Source organism: Eptatretus burgeri, chromosome 8 (genome assembly GCF_056783735.1).
Source record: "Eptatretus burgeri isolate ZD-2024b chromosome 8, Ebu_testis_v1, whole genome shotgun sequence".
NCBI classification, from domain to species: domain Eukaryota; kingdom Metazoa; phylum Chordata; class Myxini; order Myxiniformes; family Myxinidae; genus Eptatretus; species Eptatretus burgeri.
This window is the reverse complement of record NC_140968.1, coordinates 35,189,803-35,204,048: the sequence shown is the minus strand read 5'-3', so window position 1 is coordinate 35,204,048 and position 14,246 is coordinate 35,189,803. Positions and strand designations below refer to the sequence as shown.

At 45.8% G+C, this 14,246-nt stretch overlaps 1 protein-coding gene across 7 annotated transcripts in view; it reads left to right on the top strand.

Moving 5' to 3' along the window:
* Positions 1–14,246, top strand: part of COMMD10 (COMM domain containing 10) — a 107,949-nt gene that overhangs the window by 32,495 nt on the left and 61,208 nt on the right. For all 7 annotated transcript variants that reach the window (XR_015060815.1, XR_015060817.1, XR_015060816.1 and 4 more), the window contains exons 3-4: positions 2,146–2,256; positions 3,025–3,180. Coding sequence is in view for 3 of the 7 variants with exons in the window: in XM_085891510.1 (XP_085747636.1) it covers positions 2,146–2,256; positions 3,025–3,180 (267 nt within the window). In the remaining 4 variants the exon portion in view is untranslated. The remainder of the gene's footprint in view (positions 1–2,145; positions 2,257–3,024; positions 3,181–14,246) is intronic.

Here is a 14,246-nt window from a genome sequence, read left to right as displayed (position 1 = left end):
AATAGTATGGTACATACAAAAAAAAAAAAAAAAAAGAGATCTGAAAAGTGATGTGAAGAGGAGTGTCAATGCTATGGCATTGATAGTTGGAACAATGACAGTGATGATGCAGAACCTCACAGATTTTGAAAGGGATACCAGCAAATATTCTAACAAACTAACTTCAAATTGATAGCTGTTTGGGGTTCATTGATGATCCTTAAAAGAGCCCTTGTGGTGAAGAAATCAGAACAGAACAAGTTCTGGTGCAAAAACGTCACAATATTGTCCTAAAAAACTTTATTCTCAGACAGAGTTGGGCCCAGTGAGGGTTTCTTTCCACATTCTGACAACCACTAAAGGAAATTGCAACCAACGTGAGAAAACTTATGAAAGCTTCCATTCCGATGGGACAAATGAAGAATAACGTGAAAAGTAATATGAGCATCTTCAAAAATGAAGCAACTTTTATACCCTCTCTCCAGCAGGTAAGCTCGGGTTCGACGTTTCAAACATCGAGCGGTCTTCCTTCCGGGACTGTGTAGGGATTGTGTGCCAGGTGTGGTTTCCTTCCATAGCAGGAGTCGGGTATCGCATGATTGCAATATGCAGATTGTGAGAATGGTTTCATCATCACCATACGTGTGATCAGGTAGACACGTGTGTTTTCTATAAAAGAATTTAAAAAAAATTGAACATATCTGTCATATATATATATATATATATATATATATATATATATATATATATATATATATATATATATATATATATATATATATATATATATATATATATATATATATATATATATATATATATGTGCAATGTCCATATAATATACTAACAAAAGTCCAGGTCAAATTTGATGCACTCGTAATCGCCAGGGAAACAAGATGAGAACCTTCCAGAAAAAAAGTAAATAAACTTGAGCTGTTGGTTTTCAATATGGCAAAAGGAACATTTTGTTTGATACAATATGTGGCCACTTGAGTTTGTAGCTTTCAGGAGGTGACTCGTGCTTGCAATGTGTAGATGATTGATATTGTAAGACGAAAATGCTTCATGCATGAAATTATAATGGTACAATCCATGGATCATAAAGTGCAGGCTTTTTCTTAATTACAATATTTCTCACCGAATCCACCAAGTGATCTTTTTGCAACCGTGCACCGAAACCCTGGATTGGTGTGCGGGCTAAAAATCTATGATTATAATTTTTTTTTAGCCCATATTTTTCAGTGGTTTCGGAAATATTGCAAATATTTGTTTTGCCATCTTGAGGTGTTGCTGTTGAATATTGGTACAAAATCTACGAAGTTCGTTATTGAGGCTTTTAATGTAATAATTATTCAAGGTTATGAAATCATTGCATCCAACTTCTGCCTTCACACCCACTCTCTTTGGCATCTAACGACCCCAGCCACCCCCATATAATCTGCCGCCCTTTTCCCAGATACGCAAGACTTGCATTAATTGTTGAATTTCCTTTTCCCTCTTCCCCCCACTTCCCCCCTGCAAGTTGGTGAATATTTTAATTCCTTTTTTTCTCGCATTTGAAGTCATCTATGTTACAATACGGTTATGGGGTCGACTCAGTGCGCCATCTCCTTTGGAATGTTACTAGCTCTACCGCCTTCTGTGGTCTTGTAGGCTTCATGGTGATTTTTTTTGTTTGTTTTTTTTGCCATCAACTGTCTTGAACTTTCCCTGATCTGCATTTGGTGGCCTTTTAAGGCAAAATCTGTTCATTTTACCTGGCGAATGCAGCCATCTTGTTGCTTCAAAGCCATAGTTTTGTTATTCTTGATACCTGATACCCCCCCCCCCCATTGAATGCATGTTTATAAACTCTTGGATTAAATTAATATGGTGTCGATGTAATGCAGGCTTGATGGTTCAAATGCATCCAAGTTCCTTGTGTAACTATTTGGAAAAAGTTTTAAAATGTTTTTGCAACTTTAACATTTAATTTTCTTTGCACATGCTAAATAATTAAATAATTTTTCATTTATGGTCTTTATTTTATTTTATTAAGGTCAACTCCCAACTGGCAGGACTTTTGACACTTTCCCTTCACTTTTCATTATCTCTCATCCATTCCCACTTTTCTTACCAGTGTTATAGCAAAAAGCTGATAATGACCATGTGTGTGATCTGTTACAGGATGAGCGACCGTTCAGTGTGGAAGAAGAACAGAAGCTACAGATTGCATTGGATTTGGATTCATCCCATCTCAGCCTTCTGCTGGAGACTCTGGCATTTCTCTTCGAGCAGGTAAGTTATTGGAGTTGGAAGTTAGAAAAACATAGGAGGAAGAAAGCTGATAGGGTCATTGGCTTCTCATTTCCTCTCCTCCACCCCACCCCCTCCACTTATTGTGTCATTGCACAAGTACAGATGAGTTAACTTCTGCTTGCACTGTCCAGATTGCATGCTGAGCTCCCTGCTCCCAACTCCTGGCAGAGGTATGGCAGCAGAAGGCACGGGCACGCTTAGCAGCCAACTTGCCGTTCCGAAACCACCAAACCATCTTCCTAATTAGTCTGTCGGGGTGCTGGGGCTATTGGATCCGCTGGCGAGGTTTTCACCAGATTCTTTCCTCATTATCTCACCTCAACATGCTGGTCTCGGGCATGGTTCCAACCATGCACCTTGGGAGCAAGCTTTGGTCGGTTTCGTGCACATGTTGGAGTTGGACATCGTGTGTTATCTATGAGGTGTTACCCTGAACCTTTTATCACCCGTGATGAAAAATAAATCGCCTTTGTCTCTGCCTTCCGACCATTTGACAGCTTTCTTTCAAATCACCGTGGGGATTAAAAAGTTATTTTGTACGTAGATTTTATTTGTTTGATAGAGGAGTAGAACCCATTGCTTTTATTTTCTTCAGGTTTCTGAGGATCCTTTCGTCATTTTAATGCAAATTACCTTAATATTGCACCAAGCGGAATGGATGCCGCATTGGCTGGGTAGTATACAAGCACAGGCCATTTCGGTTTGTAATCTGTCATCTGAAGTCTGGCTCTGTTTCTGTATTCGCAGGCAGCCTTTCATGGGCCAAAGATGCCTGCTTTGGAGCAACAGCTGCTTGATCTGGGCTTGGCCTCACCTCAGATAGCCGCCTTCCTGCAGGCCTGGGTCGGTGGTGGGCGTACGGCCACAGAGGCTTTGCGTCGCCGTGCCCTCGCCCCACACTCGGTGAAGTGCTGCAGGGGATCACGTCTCTATGACCGCATGCACTACTACCTTCTCATTCACTCCCATAGTGCAGCAAAGTTCGGTGAAGTAGAGAACCTTTTGGGGTGTGAGACGGCCATCATCGTTTTTATTATTATTATTATTTTAAAGGGATAAAAAAAACTGTCAGCCGAATCATTGTGTCACTGCAGGCAGGATCAGGCCCCGCATTGAAGGGGAAGTCCTACAGATCGACCAGCCGGGCACCCTAATCACCATGACAACACCATCTGTGCCTGTTGTAATACCTGCGTTTGTTTTGCTTTGCGATGCGCTCCCAATTTACCCGTGGTTATCCCATCCGGACCAATTAGCACAAGCAATTAGAGGTGCCCTGTGCCAGCTAGTGGGTTGAGGTTTGAATGGTGAAGCAGAGCTCTCTTTTATGTTCGAGCTTTGCTCGCTGACTCAACTTAGTTGTGACTCGAATTAGTAAGCAACCTTCTGTAGTCTCATAGATTTGTTTGCACCATGTGAGTTCTGGGATAGGAAGTAAACTTCAGAAACTTTGTGATATTTTCTATTTTGAGGATGGGTGAGAGTAGATTGCTTTTATGTTGTTGTTCTTGTTTACTCTTATTTTTTGACTCGAGGCTGGAGAGTTGCCATAACGTTTTCTGCTTATTGCAATGACTTTCTCATTATGTTGTTAAGGAAAACTTTTTATGCAGAAATATCACAAGAAATTGTGATTTTAGTAATGAAAATGAAACGATAACCCATATTTGGGAAACATTTCAGATAAAACGTTACGTAGTGCGGCCCCCTACATATTTGGTAATCCATTCATTATGGAGCTTGCTTTACAAAACATAGACATAAATCTAGAATGGTTTAAATTACAAAACCTCTCATAAATCATTTATTTTCCTCCATTTTTCTTTTGTTAGCATTGTTTGTTTTGAGAATTTTTATCATTCTGCACGAGTAAGGACAGCGGGAACAGCAAATCGGATCTCGTGCATAAATTTCTTATTCTCTCATTCTCTCCCCTCCTCCCACAGCTTATTTCCTCCCCTTTACATCTCTCCTCTCCCCCCACTTCCTTATCCCTCCACCCCACTTCCTCATCTCCTCCACACCACTTCCTCATCCCCTCCACCCCACTACCTCATCCCCTCCACCCCACTTCCTCATCCCCTCCACCCCACTTCCTCATCCCCTCCACCCCATTTCCTCATCCCCTCCACCCCATTTCCTTCATCCCCTTCACCCCATTTCTTCTTCCCCTTCACCCCATTTCTTCTTCCCCTTCACCCCACTACTTCTTCCCCTTCACCCCACTTCTTTCATCCCCTTCCACCCCACTTCTTCATCCCCTCCACCACACTTCTTCAATTTTTTCACTCCCCCCAACTTTTTCACTCCCCCCAACTTTTTCACTCCCCCCCCAACTTTTTCACTCCCCCCCAACTTTTTCACTCCCCCCAACTTTTCACTTCCAACTTTTTCACTCCCCCCCCAACTTTTTCACTCCCCCCCAACTTTTTCACTCCCCGCCCAACCTTTTCACTCCCCCCAACCTTTTCACTCCCCCCCAACTTTTTCACTCCCCCCCCCCAACTTTTTTCACTCCCCCCAACTTTTTCACTTCCCCCCCCAACTTTTTTCACTCCCCCCAACTTTTTCACTCCCCCCCCAACTTTTTCACTTCAACTTTTTCACTCCCCCCAACTTTTTCACTCCCCCCAACTTTTTCACTTCAACTTTTCACTCCCCCCCAACTTTTTCACTCCCCCCAACTTTTTCACTCCCCCCCAACTTTTCACTCCCCCCCCAACTTTTTCACTCCCCCCCAACTTTTTCACTCCCCCCAACTTTTTCAATTTCCCCCCAACTTTTTCACTCCCCCCCAACTTTTTCACTCCCCCCCAACTTTTTCACTCCCCCCCCCCAACTTTTTCACTCCCCCCCCAACTTTTTCACTCCCCCCCAACTTTTTCACTCCCCCCCAACTTTTTTTACTCCCCCCCCCAACTTTTTCACTACCCCCCCAACTTTTTTCACTCCCCCAACTTTTTCACTCCCCCCCAACTTTTTCACTTTCCCCCCAACTTTTTCACTCCCCCCCCAACTTTTTCACTCCCCCCAACTTTTTCACTCCCCCCAACTTTTTCACTCTCCCCCCAACTTTTTCACTCTCCCCCCCAACTTTTTTCCTCTTTCCCCCAACTTTTTCACTCTCCCCCCAACTTTTTCACTCTCCCCCCAACTTTTCACTCTCCCCCCAACTTTTTCACTCTCCCCCCCAACTTTTTCACTCTCCCCCAACTTTTTCACTCTCCCCCCAACTTTTTCACTCTCCCCCCAACTTTTTCACTCTCCCCCCAACTTTTTCACTCTCCCCCCAACTTTTTCACTCTCCCCCAACTTTTTCACTCTCCCCCCCAACTTTTTCACTCTCCCCCCCAACTTTTTCACTCTCCCCCCCAACTTTTTCACTCTCCCCCCAACTTTTTCACTCTCCCCCCAACTTTTTCACTCTCCCCCCAACTTTTTCACTCTCCCCCCAACTTTTCACTCTCCCCCCAACTTTTTCACTCTCCCCCAACTTTTTCACTCTCCCCCCCAACTTTTTCACTCTCCCCCCCAACTTTTTCACTCTCCCCCCAACTTTTTCACTCTCCCCCCAACTTTTTCACTCTCCCCCCCAACTTTTTCACTCTCCCCCCCAACTTTTTCACTCTCCCCCCCAACTTTTTCACTCTCCCCCAACTTTTTCACTCTCCCTCCTCTCTATCCACTTCAAACTTTGTTCACTCCTCCCCCCCCAACTTTTTCACTCTCCCCCCAACTTCTTGCTCACCCCCAACTTCTTCATTCCCTCCTCTCCCCCAACTTCTTCATTCCCTCCTCTTCATTCCCCCAACTTCTTCATTCCCTCCTCTCCCCCCAACTTCTTCATTCCCTCCTCTCCCCCCAACTTCTTCATCACTCCTCTCCCCCCAACTTCTTCATCACCCTCTCCCCCAACTTCTTCATCACTCCTCTCCCCCCAACTTCTTCATCACTCCTCTCCCCCCAACTTCTTCATCACTCCTCTCCCTCCAACTTCTTCATCACCCTCTCCCCCAACTTCTTCATCACTCCTCTCCCCCCAACTTCTTCATCACTCCTCTCCCCCCAACTTCTTCATCACTCCTCTCCCCAACTTCATCACTCCTCTCCCCCCAACTTATTCATTCCTCCTCCCCCTCCACTTCTTCATTCCTACGTGCCCTCCACCTCTTCATTCCTCCCCCTCCATGTCTTCACACCTACACCCCCAGCTTCTTCATTCCCTCCCCTCCTCCCCCCAACTTCTTCATCCCCTTCAACTTCAACTTTCACTTATTTCATCCCCTCCCTAATTACCACTTCTTTCCTCCCTTCCCCACTACTTCTTCTTTCCTCACCTCTCTTATTTCCTCCTCACCCCTCATCCCCATTAATCCTAGTCCTACCAACATATTTTACAGTCTCATCTTACCAACTGGGGTCTTTTCGGCCCCCAACTCGAAAACCACTCAATTTCACTAAATCTGCCAAAGTTTCACATCAATGACGAAACATGGTGTTTTATTGATAGTCACCAAACACAATAAAAATAAAATAAACCAATGTCACCCGCAGGGTGACCCGTATCTTGCCAAAAGGTGACCACGTGTGACTTCTTTAAGGTCACACTGAGGTGAACAGAGCTGCTATCCACCAGGAGCGACTCCTTGAGGAATATCTGCCTACGAGAGATTCCGATGAGAATCGTTCTACAGAGTAACCATGAAAAATATGCTTTTGCCTCATAACGTCACCAAATGACGTCATAATGTCTCAAGCTTGACATATCTAGAAAGCACTCATCGAGGTGTTCAATTTGAGGTACTACACGACATGGTTCCTAAAACTTGAAAATTTGACCTTGGGGTCAAATATGTTTGACCTGAGGCACTAACCATGAAGGTCAAGGCCAATCGCCACCAAAAATTAATCAGCTGAGCACCAGACCATGAACTATATTCCCATGAAGTTTGAAGATGATCCGATCAAAATTACTCAAAAAATAAGGGTTTCGTCGACTCCCCTGATTTGCGACAAAGTGACCTTGACCTTTGACCTTGACCTTCAAAATTTTATGCGCTGAAAGGGACCTCCTATAGGCCTCTGATATGCGAAGTTACAAAAATTTCCAATGATAACTGTGCTCTGCAGAGTGATTTATACGTGATTACAGACCAAAAAAAAAAAAAAACGTATGAAGGTCAAGGCCAATCGCCACCAAAAATTAATCAGCTGAGTGCCAGACCATGAACTATATTCCCATGAAGTTTTAAGACAATCCGATCAAAATTACTCAAAAAAATAAGGGTTTCGTCGACTCCCCTGATTTGCACCAAAGTGACCTTGACCTTTGACCTTGACCTTCAAAATTTTGTGCACTGAAAGGGACCTCTATAGTCCTCTGATATGCGAAGTCACAATAATTTCCGATGATAACTGCTCTGCAGAATTTTTTATACGTGATTACAGACAAAAAAAAAAAAACAAAAAAAAAAAACATACAAGCTGACTAACATATCTTGCAAAACTTCGCTTTGGCAAGATAAATATAAAAATCAATAATAATTAACCAACCAGCTGGGGACTTTTATGACACCAACTCAGAAACACTAAATTTCATTCAATATTCTGGTTTCACTTCAAAAAGAAAACATAATTTTAATTGGATGTTTCATGACAAAGTAAACAAACAGATATTAAAAAATATAAAAAATTGGAGGACTTCCTCGAAACAAATACCATATCCATCCATCCATTGGGACCAAACTCTGTGCAGAGTGTTGGTGCTGCCAAATACCATATGAGGTAATCGTATATGCAATGGAAATTGAATGGAAACAACCAGGGTCTTTATGGACCAAGAAAAGATTTGCTTCTAACTTTGTGCAATGTGGGGTCTTAAATCATCACATGTATTTATTACTGGCACAGAGAGGTAAACAAACTAATAAAACATAAAATACGTTATTAAACTAATATAGAAATAACATCAAAATGTATGCTCGGGGTCCAAAAATACCCGTTAGTAGAACTTGGGTTAAGTACCCTTCATGTTCTTCACAGCGGTCTCCTTGGGTTAACCTGAGGCGGTCCCTTCGGGTGGGTGCCTGGAATGTCCTATCCCTAAGAGAGGATGATCACCTGTCTCTGTTATCATCTGAGCTCAAGCGTTTGGACATTGGTATTGCAGCTCTCTCTGAGGCTCGGAGACCGGATTGCGGTAAGATCATGGCGGGTGGTTACACCTACTATTGGTCTGGTCGCTCTGATGGTTACCATGCCCAAGGAGTTGCTGTAGCTGTGTCCAACAAGCTGACTCCAATGATAATTGAGGTAACACCAGTCCTTGAGCATATCATGAGACTAAGGGTTCGTCACTCCTTGGGTGTCGTTTCCCTGGTCTCGATATGCTCCGACTGAGGAGGGAGATGTCACCGTGAAGGACGCATTCTATGCCACACTCGAGTCTGTGGTTGATCAGTGCCCCATGCGAGATACACTTCTAATCTTGGGGGATTTCAATGTATCGACTGCAACTGATAGGGATGGTTATGAGCCATGTGTTGGTCCCCATGGATCTGGAACTGTGAACCAGAATAGTACATAAGTTCTTTGACTTTGCAAGAAATCATGGCCTTAGGGTGGCTGGTGCATGGTTTCAGCACCCACAGGCTCATCGCTGGACTTGGTATGCTAATGCTGATGGTGTGGCAAAGGAGATTAACCATGTGCTCTTTGATGGTTGGTGGAAGATGATCCAGAACTGCAGGGTCTACCGGAGTGCTCAGTTCCTCAATACCGAGCACAGGCTTGTGGTAGCAACTCTGAATTTGCAGTTTAAATCCGGGAGAATGGTTCCATCCCAGCCCCAACGATTGACCGTATCCTTGCCCTTTGAGTCCTCCCTGAACGCAGACGAGATTTTCAGCAGGGGCTGCTTGAAGCCAATGTTGATCTCTGTAAAGCATTAGATTCGGTGACTCAGGATGCCCTCTGGAGGATTCTTGGTCTTCGTGGGGTGCAACCAAATCCGTCAATGCTTTACAGAGATCTAAAACTGAGGTCTAAACTTTACTGAGGTCTAAACTATACACTTGTACTGAGAGTGCTGTGAGATGCAGTGATGCCATCTCTGACTTATTTCCAGTTGTTTCTGGAGTTCGTCAGGAGTGTGTACTGGCCCCCCACACTTTTCAGCGCTTGTATGGACTGGATTCTGGGAGGATGTCAGAGAGATCGATGTGCGGTGCATCGTTTGGGAATGTCAAGATCTCTGACTTCGATTTCGCAGATAATGCAGTCATCTTTGCGGAGATTCTGACTATCTTTTTGGGGACTGTCGAGGTGCTGATTGAGGAGGCATAGCTGCTCGGATTATGGGTTTGCTGGGTCAAAACGAAGATCTAGACTTTCAAAGACATCTTGGATGCTGCTATCTTGTCTGTAACTGTTTCTGATGATGTTGAGGTCACGGAGAGATTCATTTACCTTGGCAGTGATATTCATGTCTGTGCTGGCTGTGAGCCAGAGGTCAATAGATGTCTCGGTCAGGCCTGGGGAGTCATGGATTCACTGGATCATGGGGTGTGGTGCTGTGTTGGTACCTGTGTAATAAGATGAAAGTCAGAGTCTTCAGGTCCTTGGTGCTTCCAGTCTTTTATTATTATTTTATTTTATTTTGTATACACTGTCGAGGCTTGTATGAGAGCTAACACACAGCATGCACAACAAGGGGAGCAGGAGACAAGAGGGGTGGGAGAGTGAAGGAAAAAACAGTGGGGAACAGTGACTTGAGGAGCTCTGTGGAAGGGAGAGGGATGGGGTGGGGTACACAGGATAAACAAGATGGACACTACAGGGACTTTCAGGTCCTTACATGGCAGGATCTTGCTCTACAGATGTGAGACTTGGACTCTGACTTGGACTCGTTTTCCTGACGCTGATCTTGCTCACGAGATTCTCAGTGAGGGAGCCTTCTGATTGGAGGGGGCCAATGGGCCGAACACGTGCCTCATGGTTGCAGCAGGTTGATCGGCATATCCAGGAGATGGGGATGGGCCAGGCATCTGCCTGAGGGATGGCCAGACGAAGGCCCTTGGAGTACCGTGGTGGAAAGTGGATGCAGTGACGTGCTGCTCTGGCACATGCTCCCATACCTGACCTCTGCTTCTCCCACAATGTGACCAATCTGTTCGAGGCAATCAGAATCACCTGTAACCCCAACGAGTGGCGCCTCTTCATTGACAGCTCATCCAGGAGCCTCAAAGCCGTGCTGCTCCATAACGGGAACAAGTACCCCTCTCTTCTCCTGGCTCACTCGGTGTACCTCAAGGAGGATTCCAACAGCGTCAAGACCTTGCTGAATGCCTTGACGTATGATGAGTACGGCTGGGAGATCATCGGAGACTTCAAGATGGTGGCATTCATGATGGGTCTCCAAGGTGGTTGGACCAAGTTTCCCTGCTATCTTTTCCTTTGGGACAGCAGGGACACCAAGGCTCACTACCACAGGCTGGACTGGCCAGAGTGGACAGAGTTCTCCGTGGGGAGGAGCAACGTCAAATGGGAGCCACTGATGGGCCCCTGAAAGGTGTTGATGCCACCACTGTACATCAAGTTGGGCCTTATGAAACAATTTGTCACAGCTCTAGATAAGGAATCGGCATCCTTCAAGTGCATTCAAGACTTCTTCCTTAAGCTGTTTGAGGCAAAGGTCAAAGCCGGTGTCTTTGTCGGACCACAGATAAAGAAGATCATGGAGTGCAAGGAATTTCCCAAGAAGCTCACTGGGGTGGAGAAAGCTGCTTGGAACAGCTTTGTCGCAGTGATTCGGGGCTTCTTGGGCAATCACAAGGCCAAAAACTATGTGTAACTGGTTGAGACTGAAGAACTACGGCACCATGGGCTGTAGGATGTCCCTCAAAGTCCATATCCTTGACGCTCATCTTGATAAATTCAAGGATAACATGGGAGCGTACTCGGAGGAGCAAGGCAAGCGCTTCTACCAGGATATACTGGACTTTGAACGCCGCTATCAAGGGCAGTAACGTTACGAATTTGGAAACCTATTGCACACAACATTCAGGTCCTATAGATTAGTTATATCGGTATGTGTTTTATCGATAGCTTCCTTCCCTTGTCTAATGGGTAAATCAATGTAAATGCGCTGTGATTTATTTTAGGAAAACCCCATCTTCAACGTCAGCAACAAAATGACCAAAATGACCGTTGGTTGCAGACATGCTGCAGAGGGGAAACCCTCAGCTCCCGACATCCCCCGCACGCTTAGTAGGGGAAAGGTTAAGCCCCCACTCACCGTTTCGATTGGAAAAAGCGCCGAGTGGGGGAGGGGCTGAGCCATGCCCTATGATGGTGAAACGAATGTCTGCAAAAGCGATCGCACCAGGGAGGATAAAAAGGAAGGAGTCTCTGGAGTCTGCCTGGCTGGGCTTGGTTGTCGCCGTCATCTTCTTCCTCCTCCTCCTCCGCATGGTCGTGAGCTGGACACGACCTCGTCTCTCCTCAGCCAGGTTCGGCTGTGCTGGCCTGTCCTTCGGCGACCGGAGCCCCCCCCCCACCTCCCCCCCAAGAAGGAGTGGACTCCCAGCCGCACGCTCGCGGCCAGGTAGCCAGCTACCCTGATCTTCAGCCGACTGTCCTCCGGGTTGGAGGTCCAAATAAAGACCTTTCGGTCCAATTCCTTGGGTGTGTGTGTGCGTATGTGTGTTTGTGGCGCCTGTCCGTAAGTAGTGAACTGTATAAGTGCTTTCTCGCTGTATATCATTGCCTTGCTTCATTCGGTATAAATCTGCTTCTTACGTGCTTCCCTAATTCCCCCCATTATTGTTGCATAAATAACCCCCCATTTGTTAAATGTTTTCATTTCGTTCACGTCCCTTCTTTCATTGACTGAGCGTGTCGCGTGCTGGGGAAAATTAGCAAGGCCACTGCCGTGGCCGTTGTAACGGGACAATCGGAACCGACGGTTCTCGGCGACTTAAATCACTCGGAATCGCACACGGAATGAGCGCGCTAAGCGGCTCGTTTCCGTACGAGTTCCGTCGAGGGTGTGAAGACTCGGTAGATCACCACGTGGTCTCTAGGTATTTTGAAGATTTGGCAAATAACCCTGTACCACGTGGTGGAAATATTGACCCTTCACGGTCCAAAACAAAGGACTCGTCGACTCTGGACTTATCCGGGGCGACGATCTGAATTCCGGGCGATCGGTCGAGCTGACTACTGCTCCATCTAGTGGTCGAGCTCGTCGGCCGACGTCCCGGCCCCGCAACAGTATAACCAGAACATGATGGGAGACTACATTTGGGGGCTGATTCGTGAAAGTGATTTAGTGTATAATCACAAGTCTCGAAAAACTACTCTTCTAAATCTTTTGTGGTCATTTTGTGTAAATTTAGTATAAATACATATTAATTTTGATTCATACTGTATGTTGTTTTTTTCTGACTTTATGCGAACGAAAAGGCACAAATTCACCTGTTTTCTCATTGAAAAGAGGTGAATTTCAAGAAAACACTCTCCTGGTCACAAAAGCAAAGTTTGAGGGGAATAATAGCCATTTTCTATACTTTAGAGGCATAAGCAATTAGGAATAACACTTATTTCCTAATTGTGTTACAAAAATTTCCCAGGAACAAAAAATGTGTTACATGGTGTAATTATTTATTTGTTGCAAGAAGTATAAATTTATTTGTTGCAAGTATAAAATTTGTTTAAAGTATAAAATTGTTAATTTATTTAATATAAATTTATATTATTGATTTGTTGCATTTGGCACAAGTTACCCTACAGGAATGCATATGATCTATATTGTTACGGCTGTGGAAATTTGCAATACACCAGAAAGGTCCTCAGGTTAGATACATCGATAAGTTCATGTGTAGTTAGTCCACACCCGTTTTTTAGAGGGATTATGTGTGATTCATCCGGGCTGCGACGCTTTGAGTTAGCCATTTTTCTTTCTCTATCGTTATTTTGAACCAATAATCCCCCAACAGCTCAAACACCGCCACCTTCGTCTCTTTACCTCCACAACTCCACCCCGCAAACATCGCTTCACCGCCATTCTCAAACGACGCCCGCCAACAACCAAACCACCACAGCAAACCCCCCACCACCTTCGCCTTTCTCCTTCCACAACCATCAACCACACCACCTGCCAACACTGAACGTCGTGCTGTCCAGGGCCCGTTCGGTGATTCTTGCCGAACGCGTCAAGCCGTGAGTACAAATGGATGCCTTTGCAAGAGGGAAATCGGATCAAGAGAGGCTCACACCCCTTTTTGCTCGACCAATGGCTAAACGTCGGGTGGTGTGGCCCCGCCCCCAAGCGAGATGCGTGTGGACTCCTTTTAGGAGGGAAATCGGATCAGGAGAGGCTCACGCCCCTTTTTACCTGACCAATGGCTAAACGTCGGGTGGTGTGGCCCCGCCCCCAAGCGCGATGCGTGTGGACTCCTTTAAGGAGGGAAATCGGATCAGGAGAGGCTCACGCCCCTTTTTGCCCGACCAATGGCTAAACTTCGGGTGGTGTGGCCCCGCCGCCAAGCGCGATGCGTGTGGACTCCTTTAAGGAGGGAAATCGGATCAGGAGAGGCTCACGCCCCTTTTTGCCCGACCAATGGCTAAACGTCGGGTGGCGTGGCCCCGCCTCCAAGCACGTTTTGATCCGCGAATTAGCATACACGCTCCTCCCCTGGTCTATAAATATGCGAGCACAAGGCAACTCGTGGCTAGTCGGGAGTGAAGTCGGAGGTCTGAGGTCGGAAGTCGGAAGTCGAAGTCTGAAGTCGGTCTAGTCTCGTCTGTGCCTCTGTCTTGTGTGTCAAATTGGGTCTGCGTGGAACTCGTGTAGCTTGTGGAACTCGTGGGGCAGGGATGCGGAGGAGGACTCGGGCGAGAGTTCGCCGGAGTCGGTGTGGTCCCGGGACCCCGCTAGCGGGACGGAGCTTCCGCCATTCCCCTCTCCT